This window comes from Cherax quadricarinatus, chromosome 17 (genome assembly GCF_038502225.1).
Source record: "Cherax quadricarinatus isolate ZL_2023a chromosome 17, ASM3850222v1, whole genome shotgun sequence".
In the NCBI taxonomy this organism is placed as follows: domain Eukaryota; kingdom Metazoa; phylum Arthropoda; class Malacostraca; order Decapoda; family Parastacidae; genus Cherax; species Cherax quadricarinatus.
In genome coordinates this window covers 25,097,646-25,120,975 of record NC_091308.1, presented here as the reverse complement: position 1 = coordinate 25,120,975, position 23,330 = coordinate 25,097,646, and the positions used below count along the sequence as shown (strand labels likewise).

General features: G+C 36.8%; 1 protein-coding gene across 9 annotated transcripts; it reads right to left on the bottom strand.

Annotated features, from left to right (window-relative positions):
• Positions 1 to 3,549: 3,549 nt before the first annotated feature.
• Positions 3,550 to 22,929, bottom strand: LOC128686358 (guanine nucleotide-binding protein subunit beta-like protein 1). 9 transcript variants are annotated; one of them, XR_011392102.1, is made up of 4 exons: positions 22,873 to 22,929; positions 16,783 to 18,234; positions 6,912 to 7,071; positions 3,728 to 4,537 (listed from the first exon to the last, which is right to left on the bottom strand). XR_011392102.1 is itself a non-coding variant. In XM_053773207.2 (3 exons), exons 2-3 carry the CDS (start codon positions 7,062 to 7,064, stop codon positions 3,707 to 3,709), a joined length of 984 nt encoding a protein of 327 aa, XP_053629182.1. In that variant the 5' UTR covers positions 7,065 to 7,071; positions 22,769 to 22,832; the 3' UTR covers positions 3,550 to 3,706. The 9 variants fall into 9 exon arrangements, 4 of the variants coding, with proteins under 4 accessions (XP_053629182.1, XP_053629184.1, XP_053629183.1 ...); XR_011392098.1 differs by lacking the exon at positions 22,873 to 22,929 and adding an exon at positions 22,769 to 22,857; XR_011392101.1 differs by lacking the exon at positions 22,873 to 22,929 and adding an exon at positions 22,633 to 22,729.
• Between the last annotated feature and the right edge of the window lie 401 nt (positions 22,930 to 23,330).

The window sequence follows — 23,330 nt, the reverse complement described above, 5'->3', positions numbered from 1 at the left end:
AAGCACAAGTGAGTATTACAAAGACAGGTCATATGGTTTATGCATTGTTGTACATTCAGTAGAATGGAGTATTCTGTTAGGTAGTGTATTTAAAAAATAATAAAGTTAGATTGGGTTTTAGGTTTAACATTTATGTGATATAGATGCCAGACAAGAAATTTACACTAACTTATATTAAGTTAGTAATAGAACTAGGCATTAAAAAACACAATAAGAAGTAAAATACATACACAGTATATTCATTACTTACCTTAAAATATTTGTAGTCTTAATGTAGGGCGAGAAGTGAGTAGCACTTATTTGTAGGAAGTCAGGTGTAGGTAGCCCTGGCTCCCCATCTCATAGTTAATACGTACACCTACCATCCGACTTACGACCTGCTCGACATACGACCACTCGACTTACGACCATGTTTTCTATGCCAAATTTCTGGGAAATAAACAACTGTTTGTGTTGTACACAGTGTTTATCCTAAACCTTACAGTATAAAATACAGTACTAACAGCATAAAAAGTAAAGTAAAAAATGAAATACCAAAATAAAACAATAAAATAAAGTCATTTCAAAAATGTGATGTTGATATTCAGTAGTAAGGTTCGACTTACGTCCATTTCGACTTATGACCGGTTTGTCGGAACCGAACTCAGTCGTAAGTCAGATGGTACCTGTGTACAATATTTAAAAAAGCCCAGAGAGATAAAATACACATACAGTACACTCATTATTTACCTTAAAATATGTGTAGTCTTAATGTAGGATGAGAAGTGAATAGTACGTATTTATTTGTAGGAAGTCAGGTGTAGGTAGCCGATAGGTGTAGCCCACCTGGGCTACACCTACTGGTTACCTACACTGCGGTCCAGAGCCACATTATTAGCATCGACATAACTTGTTCATTGAATTTAATCACTTCTAACAACTACCTTCAGATGCCATTACAAATGAAGGGAGAAGTAATGAATAATTTACGCCAATTATTGTCAAAAAAAGCGGAGTGGGGGAGTGACTACACCAAACGCAGATTCATACATGTTCTCTCTGGTCCTGGACCAGAGAGAACGTAATGTTTTCCCTCCGCCTGGCTGCGACACAGGTACACAAGCATTATTAGCAGAGCACATATAAAATATGCAATAAATGCCAGACAACAAGTTTAAACTAACTTATACTAAGTTAGCAATAGAACTAGACATTAAAAATACAATAAAAGGTATGGTACACACAGAGTACACTTATTACTTATCTTAAAATATTAATATTAATGTGTGAGAGGTGAGTGGCAGGGTGTTTATTGAATAAAGTAAAGTAAGAAGCTTACAACTCCTCTTTTTATCACAACTAAGCTTAGATGCCATCGTCAATGAGGGCCAACTAGTTAATGAAAGAGTAAACGAGAAAGAGAACAAGATACAGAGTTCAAGCAATGTAAAAACGCAAACTGAACAGGTAGTGGGTGATCACTTGGTCAGGCGAAATAAATGCGTATTAATATGTGTCTACTTTTAGTTCATTCATGTACGTTTGTAAGTTTGTAAAACTTACCTCACAATATTTTTTTTTATTATAATAATTATTACCTCACAATACAAATACTTTTGCATACACTGTGTACAAGTTGTACATGTTAGTATAGAATATACAAACAGCAACACTCCCATTCTCATGCAACACACCATTTTTAGAGTGAATGATGATATTATTATTATTATCTTAATAAAAAAGAGGCGCTAAACCCACAAGGGTCATGAATTGCTATATATAGAGTGAAGACATACGAAAGGAATATTTTTCTACAGTTATCCCCCAGTGTTTGACTAGAGAAAAAGTACGTGTAATTCTTCCGACACTCCTACAAAGCTGCTTTGTAAACAAATCTCATATTTATGTCAATTTTTACTCTGCGGGTGTACGTATCATGTTTATATGCTATGTAACGTGTTTCTTATATAATTTTGAAGAAAATATCATAGATGGATTAATGAAAATGTCTTATATTAACGTAAAATAAGACATTTAATGTGCCCAAGAGTGATTATTATTACGTAGTATTACTATGGCATCATGAGCAGAGAGACTCTTAGTGATTTTAATGTGTACCTGCATGCCAGCACAGTGTGTAAGTATATTTAGGTATAGGTACACATAAGTATAATTATCAGAGTACACATAAAATATGCAATAACTTTAAAACAACTGAAATTTTGGAAAGTTTCCAGACATAATAGATGTGCTCACGGAGAATGTAAACAAACCGGGTGGGGCACGCCGTACTTGAAAGACTGCTCACCATATAGGTAATTTTGGTCATAATTTGAAATTGCCATATTAGCAGAATGCCGTAAAGCGGGGCCCTACCGTACATCGCTAAGTGAAGAGACGCTGTATAATAGTAGTGGGTTTGCATTAATCATCTTTGATATTGTTTTAATGTCACCTTTGCACCATTTATAGTACTTTTTGTATATTTTTAAATGTTTATACAGTAGTGTACTGTATATTGTAATAAACAGAATAGAGGAAATCAACTCTAATATACATTATTTACATATTCATACTGATCAGAGAGCCCGTCCTAAGTCCAAGTCATTGGTAAATGAGTATATCACTAAGAGAGGCTGTATTTCACTAAGTAATCTATAGCGATTGTTCCCATTTTTATTTGTACCCCTCATTTGCTATTCCCTCCCCCCTTTTTTATTAAGAAGCACTGCAATAGACCTGTGTGCCCATGCTGGGAAACCCTAAGGTACTGAGGTCAGCAGGCTAGGTGTTACGTACTTTGGATAAGTGGTATATATGACTGTCCCCACTGGTGGTATTGAATTCATGTACTAATTCTTAGCACTGGGGTGATAGAGGAAACGTGCTCACTTGCTGGGATACAGCAGTCAGAGTGGGTAATGGTCTCACAACAATAATAAAAATACAAAGATGAAGACAACAAAGAAAAAAATGCAGGTGAAACACTTTGGCAATAAAGATTCCCAAGTGTTGCACATGTCTTTTTTCATCATCTTGTTGACCAGGTATTGCATAACATAAATGCAATAGTACATTACTTGTCTAACACAGCAACACTACAGAATCTTTATACAAGTGTCTTTTACTAAATGCTAATTTGTCCCCCATAAAATTCAGGGGCACAATGAGTACATTAAGGGAAAACTCAGTAAGTGTGAAGGGACCAAAACTTTTCAACATCCTCCCTTCATACATGTGAGGAATTACCAACAGATACCTGGTTGTCTTCAAGAAGGAACTGGATAAATTTCTTAAGTCAAGTGCCTTATCAGCTGGGCTCTGGTGCTTATGATGAACTTCAGGCAGCTAGAACCAACAGCTTGGTTGATCAGGTCATCCACTAGGAGGCCTGGTTTGGGACCAGGTCATAAGGGTACTGACCCTCAGAACACACTACAGGTAGGCACTGTATGACCCTTACAAGTATAGTGTTTCCCCATGAATATTATATTGCAATTTTACTCCTAATGTTGAAATCTGATGCATTGTAATTAACTTCTGTAACATATTTCTTAGTGAATTAAAGATTTCTTTAATTATTGTAAGATTTTATTTCCAAACTTTTATATGACTTCAGGGAGACTGTAGTACAAAAAAAAAAATAAATCTTTGAGATGTTTACATGTAACTTTTCAATAATTGCTGAAAAAATATTATTAATTTGCCCATAAAATATGAGCTTCAATTACACATTGAATACATTCCATAATGATATACTCTTGTCTGACGAACCAGCTGCAAGCAGAAATCCTAATCCAAAGTGCTCAACGTCACATGGAGAATAAGCCAGGCATTCAATTGTTTTTTTGTGGTAGTGTAAAACAGCTAACGGCTTAAATTTTTTGCTAGAAAACACACGGATACGAGAGTCCCAGCCTCCTGTTACAAGAAGCTTTCCATCTGGTCTTATAATGCATGACGACAGACCAGCATTAGTAATACACAATTCTTTCACAACACTCATTATCAATTCACTGCTAATACAAAATATAAACACTTTTTCTGATGCAGTTCCAATTATTCCTATCTGAATATTATCATCAAATGTTAAACATAAAGGATTTTCAGAAACATGAACCTCAGTAATGATACTGCTGTTCTCCCAGTTCCATAAAGAAATATGCCCACTTTCATATGCAACAAGAAGAGAGTTATTTCTTGCAGCTTTCACCCACCTTACTTGCATGAGACTTCCACACTTTGGGGGATCAGGAGGCAACAAAGAGCATACTTTAGCTTTTGTGTCTACATCCCAAACAGTGACACCTTCCTGATTAGGTCCAGGTATGGCAAGTAAACTTCTGTAATTATCCAAAGTAGTGAAATGAGACTGACTAAAGCCAAGATATTCACTAATTGGATATTGAACTTTAACTTGAGGAACTGAGGCACTGATGTCCCAAACTTTGATACTGCAATGTCTTTCATGTGCCCACAGCTCTTCCAGTGAATGACTATATAACCATTGTACAGATGAGCTGGAATTACTTGACCATTCCTTAACTACACATTTGGTCTGTGGAAAGAAAACACTAGGTTAAAATCAACAATAGAAATTAAGAGGATACAATTCTAGTAAAATACCCTACTGTGACAACAGAACATTGAGCATAAAAACCAATAAACTACATAAAAAAAAATCCTCGACATTAGATATACAATATACATACAGTACTCGATTATATATTCAAATAATATAATATCTGTATTTCTAACTAGGTAGTAGGTTGGTAGACAGCAACCGCCCAGGGAGGTACTACCGTCCTGCCAAGTGAGTGTAAAACGGAAACCTGTAATTGTTTTACATGATGGTAGGATTGCTGGTGTCTTTTTTTTCTGTCTCATATATATGCAAGATTTCAGGTACATCTTGCTACTTCTACTTACACTTAGGTCACACTACACATACATGTACAAGCATATATATACACACCCCTCTGGGTTTTCTTCTATTTTCTTTCTAGTTCTTGTTCTTGTTTATTTCCTCTTATCTCCATGGGTAAGTGGAACAGAATTCTTCCTCTGTAAGCTATGCGTGCTGTAAGAGGCGACTAAAATGCCAGGAGCAAGGGGCTAGTAACCCCTTCTCCTGTATATATTACTAAATTTAAAATGAGAAACTTTTGTTTTTCCTTTTGGGCCATCCCACCTCAGTGGGATACAGCTGGTGCATTGAAAGAAAGATCTGTATTTCTACAAGTACATGTACAAGGTATACAGGCCTAGCTGACTTCAATGACATACAGTGGACCCCCGAGTTTTCTGATTAATTTGCTCCAGAGAGTCTGCCGAAAGTCGAAATTCACGAAACTCGAAACCATTTTCTCCATAAGAAATAATGTAAATCCAATTATTCTGTTCCAGACACCCAAAAGTATTAACAAAATTTATTTTTTTTATATATTAAATGTATATTTACATACAAAAAAAGAATGAGAAATCAAGTATAAAACAATAATATCACACTTATTTTACTGAAGACTCTTGTTGGTGTGTGGAACATAAGAAAGCAGGAACACTGCTGCAGACCTATTGGCCCATACAAGGCAGGTCCTTCACAAACCATCCCACTAACAGAATATTTGTCCAACCCAATTTTCAATGCTGCCAAAGCAATAAGCTTTGATAATTCTGTTCACTCATGCTCAAGTCCCGCTCAAATCAAATCGTGTGTATGGGGAAGTACCCTGGCTTGTGTGGGGGAAGTATCCTGGCTGGTGTGTTCTTTCTTTAATTCTATTGTTTCTCACCGTCTTTACCAAAGGGCTGGCACTAGAGGCTTTCTTTGGGCCCATGGTGGCTTATTTAGCAGTTGCAAGCACAAAAAAGAATGGGTTATTACGAAATGTATCGTATGAATGCATGGGGTAATGGTCACTCATCCACAGACAATGCCACACTGACTCCTGAATGTTGTGTGGGAGCCTTTGTGTACACCTGGCTGCTCCTTGCCGCAAGTGCACATTTCGTACGATGGACGAATCATGAGCCAAATCACAAACCGCAAGGCTTTGACGAAAAAAGTTGCCAAAAGTCGAAATTCACAAAGTGCAAGGCTCACGAAACTCAGGGTTCCACTGTACTATATAGAAAGCCACTTGTTATGCTGAGCATTTCAGGCAAATTAGGTCAGTTGTGTCCCAGGATGCGACCCACATCAGTCGACTAGCTCCCAGGTACCCATTTTACTGATGGGGAACATACACAACTGGTGTAAAGAAACACACCCAATGTTTCTACCCTCGCCAGGAATCGAACCAGGACCCCTCACTGTGTGGAGAGCTTTAAGCTGATACTTATCAACAATATATTTTTAAATTATTACTTTTGGAATTTCTTTTATTTACCAATTTAGACAAACTAACATTTATGAAGCATCAGATTCAATTAAATAATGTATCTGCATTATTAGGACATCATAAGCACTGTAAGGATATACTACAGTGGACCCCCGCTTTACGATCAGCTCCCAATGCGACCAATTATGTAAGTGTATTTATGTTAGTGCGTTTGTACGTGTATGTTTGGGGGTCTGAAATGGACTAATTTACTTCACAATATTCCTTATGGGAATAAATTCATTCAGTACTGGCACCTAAACATACTTCTAGAATGAAATAATATCGTAAAACGGGGATCCACTGTATTACAAAAATATATTTAATCTTTTTCTCCATGGGGAAGTGGAACAGAATTCTTCCTCCATAAGCCATGCATGACTTAAGAGGCAACTAAAATGCCAGGAGCAAGGGTCTAGTAACTTCTCCTGTATATATTACTAAATTTAAAAAGAGAAACATTTATTTTTTTTTCTTCGGGGCCACCCTGCCTTGGTGGGATATGGCCAGTTCATTAAAAAAAAAATAATCTTTTATTATTTTTGGAACAACCTTTAGATCCCAGATCAGCATGTCACCATCTTGAGTGCCTGCAGCAAGCTTTTCAACTTTTCCTCCCTCTGATGGTTGGAGGAAAGCAACTGACATCACAGGTGATTTGGCACCTCTCAAAACAAACACAGGATCAGGGGCTGGCTTGCTCATGATAGCACTGTAAATAAAAAAAAAAATGTAGCTGCATAAACAGTATAAAATAATGAGCTTGAGAAGTACTACCTTTACATACATGCACAGTCAAATGTTGCTGGTACATCATTAGTTTAATTTAAATACAGAACATTAATAACACATTTAGTGCAAATTGAATGGCCAGTAATTTATTTTAAATGTCTGCAGATAAGCATAGGTCTATGAAAAAATACATTACCTTATTTCAGGGGTAAGGTTAAGCATTTATTGGGAAAGCTCTGAGAGGCTGTGTATAAGAAAAGTGTGCTGGAGCATTCTGATTTCTGGGCCACATTATTATAATGGGGAAGCACTAAACTCATAGTGGTTATACAGGGCCTGAGAAAGAGGAAATAATCAGCCTCAGTCCAAGGAAGGACGGGGTAAGGGCATGTGATAGTTCTGATTCCTTGGACCAATAGCCCTTCACCAGCATCATGGCACCCCTCATGAAGGGTTTAAGACCAGAACTACAATACCATACAGTAATCTCACAAAATTTAAGGTATAAAACTAATAAATTACATATGTTATAGCAATTTTTTTTTTCATTCTCTTGATAAATTATTACTATAACTTTTATACTTATTGGAAATAATAATTTAACCCTCATCTGGCTTAGGCCAAAAGAAAAATTAATTTACGATAACATGTCAAAAAAATAAATTGTTGGGTAAGTAGGCTTTTTTATTGTTATTCATCCAATCAATGATGATGACAGTACAGTACTACTACTCTGTCCAAAATACTAGAGGTGAACTTTTTAAGTGATGATTTATGAACTTTGTACTATATTTTTTACAATTTAGTCATTTACAATAGAATACATACTCCTGTCTACATTTCAATGCTATATCAAAATGTGCATTTTACTATATGGAATTTTTTGTCTACATAAACATACCATACAAATCATGCATACTCTACACAAGATATGTGTACTTTAAAAAAAAAAAAAAGGCTCAATATTTAATTTCTTTATAAGAACACAGACCTCTATATCGACACTTGCAACATCTGAACATGCCTGGCGATATCACTTTAAACATTAAAATTAAATGATAATGAGATTTTGATTGATACCAGGCATCATAAAATATACCACCTTTATCACTCATTTTACCACATTCTTACTACTAATTGTGTTGTTCCATGCACCAACATATACAGACAGGAGGGCCCGACTTTACAGCACTTTACAGTGTTTTGCTGATGCATCAGTTTTCAATTATACCCATTCTTCATTTATTCAGACTTCCTACAATAAATATATTCATCACTCACTATAAGCTAAGGATGAAAATATTTGAAAGTAATGTGTGTATTGTACATGGATTTTTTAGGCCTAACTATATTGCTCACTTAATATATGATATAGTATAAACATGTTATCAGGCTTTCTTTTTTTTTTTTTTTTTTTTTTTAAACAATTCGGCCGTCTCCCACCGAGGCAGGGTGACCCAAAAAAGAAAGAAAATCCCCAAAAAGAAAATACTTTCATCATCATTCAACACTTTCACCACACTCGCACATTATCACTGTTTTTGCAGAGGTGCTCAGAATACAACAGTCTAGAAGCATAAACATATAAAGATACACAACATATCCCTCCAAACTGCCAATATCAGGCTTTCATATGCATTTAAAAGTAAAAAAAATGCTATGATTCACTTTACAGCAGTAGCCTGGAACCTAATCTACTGTACAAGCAGGGCCCTCTTGTACTGGTATTTATTAACATACAGTTAATTTATTAACATACATACATACATACATTAACATACAAGGGGACAAAAGAGATTGTAAAAATTATAGAGGAATAAGTTTACTGAGTATACCAGGAAAAGTATACGGTAGAGTTATAATTGAAAGAATTAGAGGTAAGACAGAATGTAGAATTGCGGATGAGCAAGGAGGCTTCAGAGTGGGTAGGGGATGTGTAGATCAAATGTTTACATTGAATCATATATGTGAACAGTATTTAGATAAAGGTAGGGAAGTTTTGATTGCATTTATGGATTTAGAAAAGGCATATGATAGAGTGGATAGAGGAGCAATGTGGCAGATGTTGCAAGTTTATGGAATAGGTGGTAAGTTACTAAATGCTGTAAAGAGCTTTTATGAGGATAGTGAGGCTCAGGTTAGGGTGTGTAGAAGAGAGGGAGAATACTTCCCGGTAAAAGTAGGTCTTAGACAGGGATGTGTAATGTCACCATGGTTGTTTAATATATTTATAGATGGGGTTGTAAAAGAAGTAAATGCTAGGGTGTTCGGGAGAGGGGTGGGATTAAATTATGGGGAATCAAATTCAAAATGGGAATTGACACAGTTACTTTTTGCTGATGATACTGTGCTTATGGGAGATTCTAAAGAAAAATTGCAAAGGTTAGTGGATGAGTTTGAGAATGTGTGTAAAGGTAGAGAGTTGAAAGTGAACACAGAAAAGAGTAAGGTGATGAGGGTATCAAATGATTTAGATAAAGAAAAATTGGATATCAAATTGGGGAGGAGGAGTATGGAAGAAGTGAATGTTTTCAGATACTTGGGAGTTGACGTGTCGGCGGATGGATTTATGAAGGATGAGGTTAATCATAGAATTGATGAGGGAAAAAGGTGAGTGGTGCATTGAGGTATATGTGGAGTCAAAAAAACGTTATCTATGGAGGCAAAGAAGGGAATGTATGAAAGTATAGTAGTACCAACACTCTTATATGGGTGTGAAGCTTGGGTGGTAAATGCAGCAGCGAGGAGACGGTTGGAGGCAGTGGAGATGTCCTGTCTAAGGGCAATGTGTGGTGTAAATATTATGCAGAAAATTCGGAGTGTGGAAATTAGGAAAAGGTGTGGAGTTAATAAAAGTATTAGTCAGAGGGCAGAAGAGGGGTTGTTGAGGTGGTTTGGTCATTTAGAGAGAATGGATCAAAGTAGAATGACATGGAAAGCATATAAATCTATAGGGGAAGGAAGGCGAGGTAGGGGTCGTCCTCGCAAGGGTTGGAGAGAGGGAGTAAAGGAGGTTTTGTGGGCAAGGGGCTTGGACTTCCAGCAAGCGTGCGTGAGTGTGTTAGATAGGAGTGAATGGAGACGAATGGTACTTGGGACCTGACGATCTGTTGGAGTGTGAGCAGGGTAATATTTAGTGAAGGGATTCAGGGAAACCGGTTATTTTCATATAGTCGGACTTGAGTCCTGGAAATGGGAAGTACAATGCCTGCACTTTAAACGAGGGGTTTGGGATATTGGCAGTTTGAAGGGATATGTTGTGTATCTTTATACGTATATGCTTCTAAACTGTTGTATTCTGAGCACCTCTGCAAAAACAGTGATTATGTGTGAGTGTGGTGAAAGTGTTGAATGATGATGAAAGTATTTTCTTTTTGGGGATTTTCTTTCTTTTTTGGGTCACCCTGCCTCGGTGGGAGACGGCCAACTTGTTGAAAAAAAAAAAAAATATACTTTGCAATCACTGTTAACCCATAAATGGTCCAAGCAGATCTACATTCACATGTGTAGTGCTACAAAAGTAGATGTACTTTTTTTTTACATATTTTCAAATATAACAAAAAAAAAAGTAGATCAAAGTTTTTTACACATTTTCAAATGTAAAAAACAAAAAGAAGATCTACTTTTTTTACATACAGTGGTCCCTCGTTTTTCGTAGTTCTCGGGAATCATAGATTTCGGAAATCATAGGGATATTTTCGTATAAACATGGGCTCACTAATCATAGGTTGACTCGTGAATAGTAGTTCGTCCGGGACGCATACACACGGTGTGAGCCGGGGTGGCCTCCCTATCCAGCCAGTCTGGCATTGTTTACCAGTGAGCGAAGGTCCCCTCACGTGCTCCTACGAAATATTTCATAATATTCCACTCATTTTAGTGCTTGCAAGTACTAAATAAGCTACCATGGCTCCAAAGAAAGCTCCTAGTGCCAAGCCTGTGGTAAAAAAGGTGAGAAATACGATTGAATTTAAGAAAAACATCATTGAACAATATGAAAGTGGCACAAGTGCGGCCGAACTGGCCAGGATGAATAAGAAACCCTACACAACCATATGTTCCATAGTGGCCAAGAAAAAGGAAATCAAGGACGCTGTTGTTGCAAAGGGGGTAACTATGCTGACAAAAATGAGATCACCAGTACTCGAAGATGTTGAGAAGTTATTATTTGTGTGGATAAACGAGAAACAATTAGCAGGAGATACTCTTATGACTTGATTATTTGTGAAAAGGCTAGGCAGTTGCACAACGATCTGGTAAAGAAATTGCCTGCAAATAGTGGTGATGTGTGTGAATTTAAGGCCAGCAAAGGTTGGTTTGAGAGATTTAAGAACCGTACTGGCATACACAGTGTGGTAAGGCATGGTGAGGCTGCCAGTTCGGACCATAAGGCGGCTGAAAAATATGTGCATGAATTCAAGGAGTACATAGAGGCTGAAGGACTGAAACCTGAACAAGTGTTCAATTGTGACGAAACAGGCCACTTTTGGAAGAAAATGCCAAAGAGGACCTTCATTACACAGGAGGAAAAGGCAATGCCAGGACACAAGCCTATGAAAGACAGGCTGACGCTCATGTTCTGTGCTAATGCTAGTGGGGATTTCAAAGTGAAGCCATTACTAGTGTACCATTCTGAAAATCCCAGAGTGTTCAGGAAAAACAATGTTATGAAGAGTAAATTGTGTGTGTTTTGGAAATCTAATAGTAAGGCATGGGTCACGAGGGAAATTTTCGTTGAGTGGTTCAATGAAGTGTTTGGCCCTAGTGTGAAGAATTACCTCCTGGAAAAGAAATTGGATCTCAAGTGCCTGCTAGTAATGGACAATGCACCTGCTCATCCTCCAAACTTGGATGACCTAATTTTCGAGGAGTCTGGGTTCATCACAGTAAAGTTCTTGCCCCCGAATACCACTCCTCTCCTCCAGCCCATAGACCTGCAGGTCATTGCAAACTTTAAAAAACTCTACACCAAAGCAATGTTTCACAGGTGCTTGACTGTGACCACAGACACTCACTTGACCCTAAGGGAATTTTGGAGAGAACACTTCAGCATCCTCCATTGCATAACCCTTATAGGTATGGCTTGGGAGGGAGTGACTACCAGGACTTTGAACTCTGCTTGGAGAAAATTGTGGCCAGATTGTGTCGACAAGAGGGATTTTGAAGGGTTTGGGACTGACCCTGATGGGCCTATGTCTGTTGTAATAAAGTTGGTAGAATTACCGACAATATGTAAAGTAAAAGGACACAAGTGCAACTAATGTGACATTTATTGTGGCAACGTTTCGCTCTCCAGGAGCTTTATCAAGCCATTACAAACAATACATGGACACAGAGGGTATATAAAGGCTCAGAGTGAGGTGTAGTACTAGTGAGGTAACATTTCGATGTTCACTAGTGGTAGTAGTAGTAGTAACAAAAATAATACAATTCGTACATGAGTAAAAGGATATAAAAGCTATTACTTGGGTAACATAAAAATAGGTTGGACAAATATAGACTGGAAAGAGGCAGGTTTTTTTTCAGTGTTCACTCTCTGTAATGTGCTTTGTGTAGTATAACAGGAGAGACTAAGTGATGGCAGGGTTTACTGTTTTCAGGAGGATTCTTGCTAAGACTTCGGAGATGGTGAAGCTGCCGTTGAATCAGCACTGATCGCTGTTTCGAATACAATTAAACAAAACAACGGCAGCTTCACCATCTCCGAAGTCTTAGCAAGAATCCTCCTGAAAACAGTAAACCCTGCCATCACTTAGTCTCTCCTGTTATACTACACAAAGCACATTACAGAGAGTGAACACTGAAAAAAAACCTGCCTCTTTCCAGTCTATATTTGTCCAACCTATTTTTATGTTACCCAAGTAATAGCTTTTATATCCTTTTACTCATGTACGAATTGTATTATTTTTGTTACTACTACTACTACCACTACCACTAGTGAACATCGAAATGTTACCTCACTAGTATTACACCTCACTCTGAGCCTTTATATACCCTCTGTGTCCATGTATTGTTTGTAATGGCTTGATAAAGCTCCTGGAGAGCGAAACGTTGCCACAATAAATGTCACATTAGTTGCACTTGTGTCCTTTTACTTTGCCTATGTCTGTTGTTAAATCAATTGTAGCACTGGGGAGTTCCATGGGGTTGGATGTGAGTTTGGAGGATGTGGAAGAGTTGGTGGAAGACCACAACGAAGAGCTCACCACTGAGGAGCTGCAAGAGCTTCAGCAGGAACAGCAACAGATCGCAGCTCAGAACCTTGCTGCAGAGGAGGAGGAAGAGAGATGGAAGAAGGTGCCTTCTTCAGAAATTAGAGAGATTTTTGCTATGTGGGGTAAGATGGAAAGATTTATGGAGAAACATCACCCTGACAAGGTTGTTGCAAGCTATGTTGGCAACATGTACAGTGACAAAGTCTTGGGCCATTTTAGGGAAGTGTTAAAGAGACGCTAGAAACAGAGGTCTCTCCACAGTTATTTTGCAAGACAGGACTCCAGCGACTCTCAAGCTGGTCCTAGTGGCATTAAGAAACAGAGAAGAGAAGCAACCCCAGAAGAGCAATTGGTACCTGAGGTATTGCTGGAAGGGGATTCCCCTTCCAAACTGTAAACAATCCAATCTCTCTCCTCCTCCAGTCTCCCATACACTAAGAAGAATCTCCAATAAAGGTAAGTGTTATGCTGTTAATGTTTCATTCATCATTTCCCATTGTATTGTTTATGTACTACATCTATATTTCATGTAAAAATTTTTTTTGTTTTAATACTTCTGGGTGTCAGGAACAGATTAATTGTATTCACATTATTTCTTATGGGGAAAATTTATTCGAAAATCATAGATTTCGATAATAGTAGCAACTCCAGGAACGGATTAACTACGAAAAACGAGGGACCACTGTACTTTCAAATGTTGAAAAAACGTATATATATGTTTGGACCGTTTACGGGTTAAAGAGGTGAAATGCAAACAAATTCCACTAGGCAGAAGGTGATACAGTACCTGCTCTTTCAAAAACATGGCTAATACTGCATCTAGCTGTTGATAACTTCAAGGATGCAATCCCTTAAGTCACAACTGAATCTGTAGCTCTGGCAGAGTGCTCTGGTACCAAAGTTTTAGCAAAGACAATGCTGGACTACGACAAAATTTACAGATTATAAAAAGTTATTGAAATAATTGTTTTGAGTACCAAACCAAACAATCTAGGCTACCAAAATATGAGTCCTGACTAACTATGCTCAACTGCATGTATATCAAAATTCATACATCACATAATACAGCAAAATTTGAAGTATAGCAGTTATTGTACAGTACAATGCTCCCCAAAGGCTTAAAATACATGCTTAAATGGTTCACAAGTATCCTTTCTCAAATAACATGTGGTAAAAATCCCATCTTAAAATGGACTTTGATTTTTTAAGAGTTAGGATACTAAAATACGTAATAAGTTATAAAAATGACAGACATCACAACTAAATTTGTGTGATTTTTCAGTTATCCTCCTTCTTCCTTGGATCATACCTGAGTGCATCCCATTCCCTAGACACTGAGCTTTACAGATTTAGCATTTCCTCATTTAATAACAGTAATAATAATACACTTTTTCAAAGCAGAGAAAGCATGAATCTTAAGAAAGCTGCTGATGATGTTCATAGTAAATATGAATACAGATACAGTAAACGAACTATTCCAGTAGTATGTTCAGGTGCCAGACTGACCGAATAAGGAATATTGTGAAGTAGATTAGTCAATTTCAGACTCCCAAACATACACGTACAATCGCACTTACATAAATACACTTACATAATTGGTCGCATTTGGAGGTGATCGTTATGCGGGGGTCCACTGTATATCTCATTCATACAGAGGATTAGGCACCAAACCGCCACTGTAAAGTGTATATCGCCTCCAAGCGAATGAGAGCCCATTTTTTTTCTCTCTTGCAAGTGAATATAAAAGCCTAAAAACACTATCTCTTATTAAGTATGCAATAGCACTAGGCCTAAAAAATGACGCAAATTGAGTGGAAAGGGAAGCAATGTGGCAGAAGTTGCAAGTGTATGGAATAGGTAGTAAGTTACTAAATGCTGTAAAGAGTTTTAATGAGGATAGTGAGGCTCAGGTTAGGTTTATGAAGGATGAAGTTAACCATAGAATTGATGAAGGAAAAAAGGGAATGTACAAAAGTATAGTGGTACCAATACTCTTGTATGGGTGTGAAGCTTGGGCTGTAAATGCTGCAGCGAGGAGGCAGCTGGAGGCAGTGGAGATGTCCTGTCTAAGGGCAATGTGTGGTGTAAATATTATGTAGAGAATTCCTAGTGTGGAAATTAGGAGGTGTGGAGTTACTAAAAGTATTAGTCAGAGGGCTGAAGAGGGATTGTTGAGGTGGTTTGGTCATTTAGAGAGAATGGAACAAAGTAGAATGACTTGGAGAATGTATAAATCTGTAGAGGAAGGCGGGGTAGGGGTTGTCCTCGAAGAGGTTGGAGGGAGGGGGTAAAGGGGGTTTTGTGGAGGGGCTTGGATTTCCAGAAAGCATGCATGAGCGTGTTAGATAGGAGTGAATGGAGACGAATGCTTTTTGGGACCTGACGAGCTGCTGGAGTGTGAGTAGGGTAATATTTTGTGAAGGGATTCAGGGAAACCAGTTAGCCGGACTTGTGTCCTGGAAATGGAAAGTACAATGCCTGCACTTTAAAGGAGGGGTTTGGGATATTGGCAGTCTGGAGTGACTATCTAAACTGTCGTGATTATGTACGAATGATGGTGAAAGTGTTGACTGATAATGAAAGTTTTTTCTTTCTTTTTTGGGTTTTTCTTTCTTTTGGGTCACCTTGCCTTGGTGAGAAACAGCCAACATGTTAAAAAATAAATAAATAAATGAAAAACCCCATATCAGCAAAGGGCTTTAATTTAAAGCGAGCACAGTATTAACGAGTTATGCTTGTAATGAATACAATCACATATATACGATATTAAAGTGACAGACAGGAAAATTATACTTCACTGGTAAAGGTATGCTACCGAAGTAGATATGGTGCACCAATCTCAAAATCTTGTGAGCTCACCTAACACATGGCTAAATAATTAAATAGGAAATGCTAATTTCGTTATGTTATTTATACAAGGCATTCATTGCTATACTATATTACATGAAGATTAATTTTATGTTACACAACTAAAAAACACATTCCTTAAAAATTACCCAGTTTTTATGAATGATAGTAATAGGTAGACAATAAACTCACTTTTCTTAAAACAGTCTAGATTCCGGTACAGTGGTACCCAGAGCTTCGTACAGCTCCCAACTCAAACAATCATGCAAGTGCATTATTGTAAGTGCTTTTGTAAGTGTATTTTTGGGGGTATGAAACAGACTAATCTAATTTACATTATTCCTTAAGGGAACAAATTCGTTCGGTAACGGCACTCGAACAGCCTTCTGGAACAAATTATGGCCGAAACTCGGGGTACCACTGTACCTCCACACCTGAGCTTTATTACAAAATAAATTTGTACCTAAAACAGCTAAATGTTCATATTATCCACACCATAATAAATTCCTAAAGGATTCTCAATTTAACTACACAATATGCACTTTAGTTTGCAAATATGTATAATACAAGACAAAAAATTTATTTTGTTATGATTAATAATGGAAAAAAAAACCAATTGTGTCTATTACCTTAATTACATTATTCAAACTTGAGCTGGCTCTTCATTACTGTCAGCTACAAGAACTTCTCGATTCTCGTATGTCCAAAATCCATTAAGATCAATGAGGATACTGCTAACCACATCACCCTGACCACAGTTTATGAGATCTTGCAGTGTGATTTTACAGGGATCAGCTGGCTTCACCATGTCAAAAATTTCATCCTTCACATCTTCGAAGTTTACAGGGTCTTGATTATGTTGACGCATCTGCTCTTGCATGGATCGAAAGAAGTAATTTAGTGTAAAAACATTTAAATATCCTCGATTATCGATATCAAGTATTCTGAAAAAATAATGCAAAGCTTGAGGTTCCTTTTGATTTTCTAAGGCCAAAACAAAGTCAAGATAAGTTTTGTAATCCATCTCTCCATCGTATGTTAAGCATTCTTGGAAAACACGATCTATAAACACAGGAGTTAATGTGCCCATTCCATAACGAGACAATTCTCCCTTAGACAACATCCCATTATGATCCTTATCAAGATTTAAGTACACACCATATACTCTGAGAGCAGATGGGGCTGAAAACCAATTGTTTTGCTGTTGATCTTTAGGTAATTCCTCATCACGTAACTCCAACAGGTCATCAAGAAAGCTGCAAGCCAAAATGTCTTGTATCTTGATCTGTCCAGTACGCATTGGATCCAAGAAAAAAAAGAATTTTCTAACTGCTGTGCACACATAAAATGAATGAAATGATTTTTCCAAACCATCTAACTGAGGTAGTGTTGGTATTAATTCTAGAATGTAATTTTCTAAGTCAGACTCTCTAAGATAGCCCTGACCAGTTACATCATACAATGAGAGCCCAATTCTGGTTTGGTGTAGCCACACCTTCCGCATTACATAATTAAAAAAATTCATGATAGAGATACGTCCATGAGGATCATTCTGAAGCAATTTGCAAAAAGTAGATGGCTGAAAATATTGTTTACATTTTGGGCCCGCTTGCTGAGCCACCTTTAAAAAATCTTCATAATTGATCATTTGCTCTTCTCCTCCAAGTTCTGTAAGAGACTGGTGTTTATCAAGAAGCATCCACAAATTCTTCAGTTCATCATTATCTAACAGCTCCCTACTTCTCCGTTGCAAAAATACTGCTCGAGATTCCTCACGCAATTTTTGTAGCAACTGATCATCTTCTGGAGGAAGTTTGTGATAAAATCTTGGGATGACAGAATAACTTGACCTGTTACTACTACCTGTTAATCCTTTATCTATACCTTTCCATTCACAATAATATTTTTCAAATAATTTATCTGTAGTGTCTTCATTAATACTCCCTTCGGTGAGCTTGGATACTTCCAGTAAATCTTCTTGAGCAATCTTTTCCTTCTCTTGTTTCTCTAAATGGCTCTGAAGTAAAGATTTTAAATCCATCATTCATCTATGGTTTAAAATCATACCTTAAAATACCAACCTGCAAAAAAGAGAAAACTTACATTATTTCTAAAATACATTCAATTTAATTACATACTTGTATATTACTTTATGAGTGGAGACAAATGGTTTTTAATATTTGACATGCTGTTGGAGTGTGAGCAAAGTAACATTTATGAAGAGATTCAGGGAAACCGGCAGGCCGGATTTGAGTCCTGGAGATGGGAAGCACAGTGCCTGCACTCTGAAGGAGGGGTGTTACTGTTGCAGTTTTATAACTGTAGTGTAAAGCATCCCTCTGGCAAGACAGTGATGGAGTGAATGATGAAAGTTTTTCTTTTTCGGGCCACCTTGCCTTGGTGGGAATTGGCCGATGTGTTAATAAAAAAAAAATAACTATACAAGAAAAACTTAACTGTGCCTAAGAAAAATAATTATTATAGAGATCTTGTTTTTTAACACACTGGCCATCTCCCACTAAGGTAGGGTAACCTGAAAAAGAAACTTTCACCATCACTCACTCCATCACTGTCTTGCCAGAGGCATGCCAATACTACAGTTCAGAGGCCCCTCCAGACTGCAATATCTCCACCCATCCTTCAGAGTGCAGGCACTGTATTTCCCATATGTACTGTAATAACAGCTGTTCTCTTGTGGTATTAGAATTTTATAAATTTTGTACTATAAAAAGGCAATGGGATATTATGAAACAATATTATAAGCAGGAATAAAATAACAGCTAAAAATATTTCAACGAGGTTACTGCTGAGATCAGTTCCTCATTTACTGTAAAAACTCTTATTCTATTCATTTTTCATTTTCACTGAAATACAGCCTCTCCTCACTAAACGATGGAGTTCCATTCCTAAGACCACATCAATAAACGAATTCATTGCTAAACAAGGAGCATACTATAATGGTAGTAGGTCAGTGTCAACCATCTTTGATATTGCTTTAATGTCACCTTTGCACCATTTATAACATTTTTAGGAAATTTTTAAATGTTTATATAGTAGTGTACTGTATATTGTAATAAACAAAACAGAGGAAATCAGCTCTAATATACATTACGTATTTAGGTGTGCATACTGGTCACAGAGCCCGTCATAAGTCTAAGTTGTCAGTAAACGAGTACGTAGTTAAGCAAGGACAGGCTGTAATATTAACTCTATTTTCCCCAAGATACAAGAAAATAAATAAAGATTTATTGGCATCATCAAAAAAACACACAAGGCCATAATCACAGCACAAAAAAAAAAGTGCAAAATGAACACCTGAAAAACTTGCTTCATAGACAGTGGTAGATCGCTGAACCAAGCTCCAAGAGAAAGCAAAATGCTCTAACTACAATACTGGAACCTTTATATACAAATATATTTTACAAACTAAATGATGAAGCAAGGGTACCAAAAGGAGGACTCTGCTACTGTAAATTCTAAACAGATAACTATAAATAGGTAATCTCACATACACCTAACATTTTGTAGGTTATAAGTTAGATTGTTGAGGGTTAGGCTAGATATCAACATTACAAGAGCCCTATTTTTTTGTTTGGATGCAGGGTTAGTGTTTCATTTCATTTTGAACATTCAAACTTATCTAGTGAAGTCGCTGGCTTTTCTAAGCATTAACATAAGCAAGTTATCCAGACTGCACTTTGTGATTTTTAGAAAATATAATATAACCACATTACCCAACAATATAATTTTGGTTCATGTTAGGTTATTTTCAAGGTAGTGCTTACCAATACTTTTACTAAATTTATTCATGGAAGAACTCTTTGCCAGTAGAAAAACATCAGAGACTTTGATAGATCAACAACTTGAAAATGTCAGCAAGATCACTGGCATTCACTCAAAACTTCTTCAATCCCCTTCTCTATTTCCCATTTTTTTTTATTTTTTTTGGGGGGAGGCTTTATTTCTTTGTAATTTTTAGCCTTTGTATTTTATGGGGAAAACACGACACACAAACTGGATAAGACAATACATTAACCTGCCAACTATGCATCTTCCTTTGACCTACAGAGTAAACCCTCAATTTAATGGACTATCAGGAGGCAGAGGGGAGCCGGTAATGAAAACTGCAGTGGACAGAAACAAGAAAATTCTCTAACCAACAGATTTTGTCAGTTTTTCAGAATTAACTGACCCTTTAGATTTTGTTCCACATTTTCAAAATTTGTTAAATCGAGGTCTGTTAAGTGAGGATTTGCTGTGCCTTAAACTAAATTACAAGTTAGTTTTCCAAAATAGCAACAAAATATTTTCACTCTCTTGCTTATATAGATAATAATCAAGGTAACTGTAGTTTTTGTTAATTTTAACCCCCCACTGGAAATAAGTCACATGGCTTGACCACTGAATTATCTTAGGTAAGGTCTGCATAATGTGTTTTTTATGAGCCCATAACATGTGTGCTCTCAAAACCATTCTATAAAAAAAAAAATTATGAACAAAAACCTTAATACAAGCCTACATCCTAGGTTAAGTTATCAGAAAACATCACTGGAAATACAGTAAGTCACAGACTTTACTGAGTCATCCTAGGTTAAATTCATATAATATACTTTATATGTGCTGATAACATGCATGTGCCCTTAAGATCATTGTTTAAATTACCTAGGATTACCCCTCCAAAAAAAAAAAAAGTCAAAGTGACTTATTTCTATTGGAGTCTTTGTAATAACTATCAGCAGGCTAACTATTAGACAAAATAAACATCTGTCCCATGGCTCAGTTGACAACATACATGCCTCAGCCACTGAGTATTCATGGTTCAATCCCTAGTATACATGGAAATGTTGGGCATGTTTCCTTACACATGATGCCCTTCTTCACTTAGTAGTAAGTAGGAACCTGGGCATCAGTCAATTGGTGTGGGTCACATCCCAGGGGGACAAGATTAAAGGACCCCAGTGAAAAGACAGACAGTCCAGGCTGACACACTGACTTTATTGAGTTATCCTGGATGGATAACCCTCCTGGTTAAAAATCAGAACAAAATCTACCTTATATCTTAAGTTGTGGAAAAATTCTTCCAAGACACCAACACTTATAAATGTTCCTGTTAAAAGATAATTATTATCACGTGTATTTTCAATGGAAACTGGTAGAGTCGTAGAAGTCATACAGCACTTAGGGGTTGTGGGAGGCAATCAGGTTAAAATGGGATTTTGTTCGGATTTCTAACTGGAAGGGTTATCCACCCAGGATAATCCAGTAAAGTCTGCGCATCATCAGACTGTCTTATTTCCTTTGGGGGTCCTTTAATCTTCCCAGGATGCAACCCAAGTCGGTTTATTTATTGCTAGATGAACAGGGGCAACAGGTTTAAGGAGACACGTTCAACATTTCCACCTGTGCCAGGGACTAAACCACAGACACTCAGTAACTGAGCTGAGGATGCCACCAACTGAGCCATGATTCTAGGAGGGTGAGGTCAGGTGTCCCCATAACTCAGTCGGTAGCACACTCAGCTCACACACTGGAAACACTGGAGTATATTTCCTTAAGACACCTGCTGTCCCTGTTTAACTAGCAGTAAGTAGGTACCTGGGTTTTAATCAACTGGTGAGGGTCGCATCCTGGGGATAAAATTAAGTTATATCATATACTTGTAGAAATAGATTATTATCACTATTATTATTCCTTGGATCAAGAGCACCTCACTAGCTTCGAGTAATGTCCCTTGAGAAGTGATATACCAGCATTGTTAATATTGTTTTTATTATGTGCAACTTCAAGATTATTATTCTTGTAAACCTCCACCTTGACTACCTCGATAAAGATATTAATAAAAGTTAACCACTCTTATCTTGTCTAGATTTAAGTAGTTATTATGTACTAGGATCAGTCTGTCTGAAATGTCCCGGCATGATAGTGACTTTCTTTGTACTTAGCAAATCAAAATTGTAATTACACATTGTAACTTGTACAAAGAAATAAACTTTATCTTACTTACCTAGCAGCCAGGGGAAGTTCCTCCAAATATAAAGATAACAAATATCAATAAGTTTATTTAGGTACTAGCACACATTAGTAGTTCCACAAGTTTAGGTGACAACAATTATCAGAGTAACATGTAAATTATCCACCAAGATAACCCAATCAAGTCAATCTGATATATTTTCACTGTGGTCCTTGAAATATCTTATTATATAATACCTAGCTGTAAGATACAGCAGATATCAATTATGATTATAACCTAAAAAAAAAAACACAGTTAAGTAATTAAACCTTGAAAATCAAGAGTAATAAAAGGTGCAATGTATGGTGATGTTATTAATTTTTAAGGTATGGGCAACCTGACCTGCTGGAGTTCTGTCTCCCAATTTAGGGGCCGGGAAAAAATGTGACAAATGTCCTTAATTATAAAGCATTTTAAAAAATTGTTCCAAAATCAGTAATGTTAGACTTATATCGGAGCAGAGCAGCACCTGCACAACACTAGACTCTACAACCAGTTGCAGCAACTGATATATGCTGCTCCACACAATATGTTCAGTGGGAACATAAGGACAGCTACAATCGTTCCAAAAATATAATATATTACGGGGAATTTGTGATAAATACCCAGGTTAGAGACGTCCACACCCGACTAGTCTGGTTTATGAAGCTACTATGCTACTGTTTTTCATTTCATAGTTTTATCCTATGCTAAACTCTACACAACTTACTATATAAAACTATTGTAATAAATTTTAAATTATGTATCAGTCCTAAATCAAAACTTATTTACTGCTATGAACTGACCCTCAACTACCGAATTAAATTAAAATTTGCGTTTTAGTTTTATAATTGCTGAATTATTGACGTATAATTATAAGCTTAATTACTATATTCATAATTATTTAAAAGAAATACTGAGTAACTTATTTTAAGTTCTACATATTAGTTATTTTCTCAGGTTCGTCACTTTTAGAATGCTCGCTGCTGTAAACAATTTATTTAAATATTTTGGGAAAAAAATAATGACCTGTTTCTTGTCAAATATATTTTAAGCTCCTTTAAAAGTACAAATAACACAGATGTTTCAATAATGACGTAGAGGTTATAATATGGTAGTACATGTGCGTGAGAGAGAGGGATGCCAGATGGGTGTTACTAAAATAGAATAGCCTATACGTACGGAGGA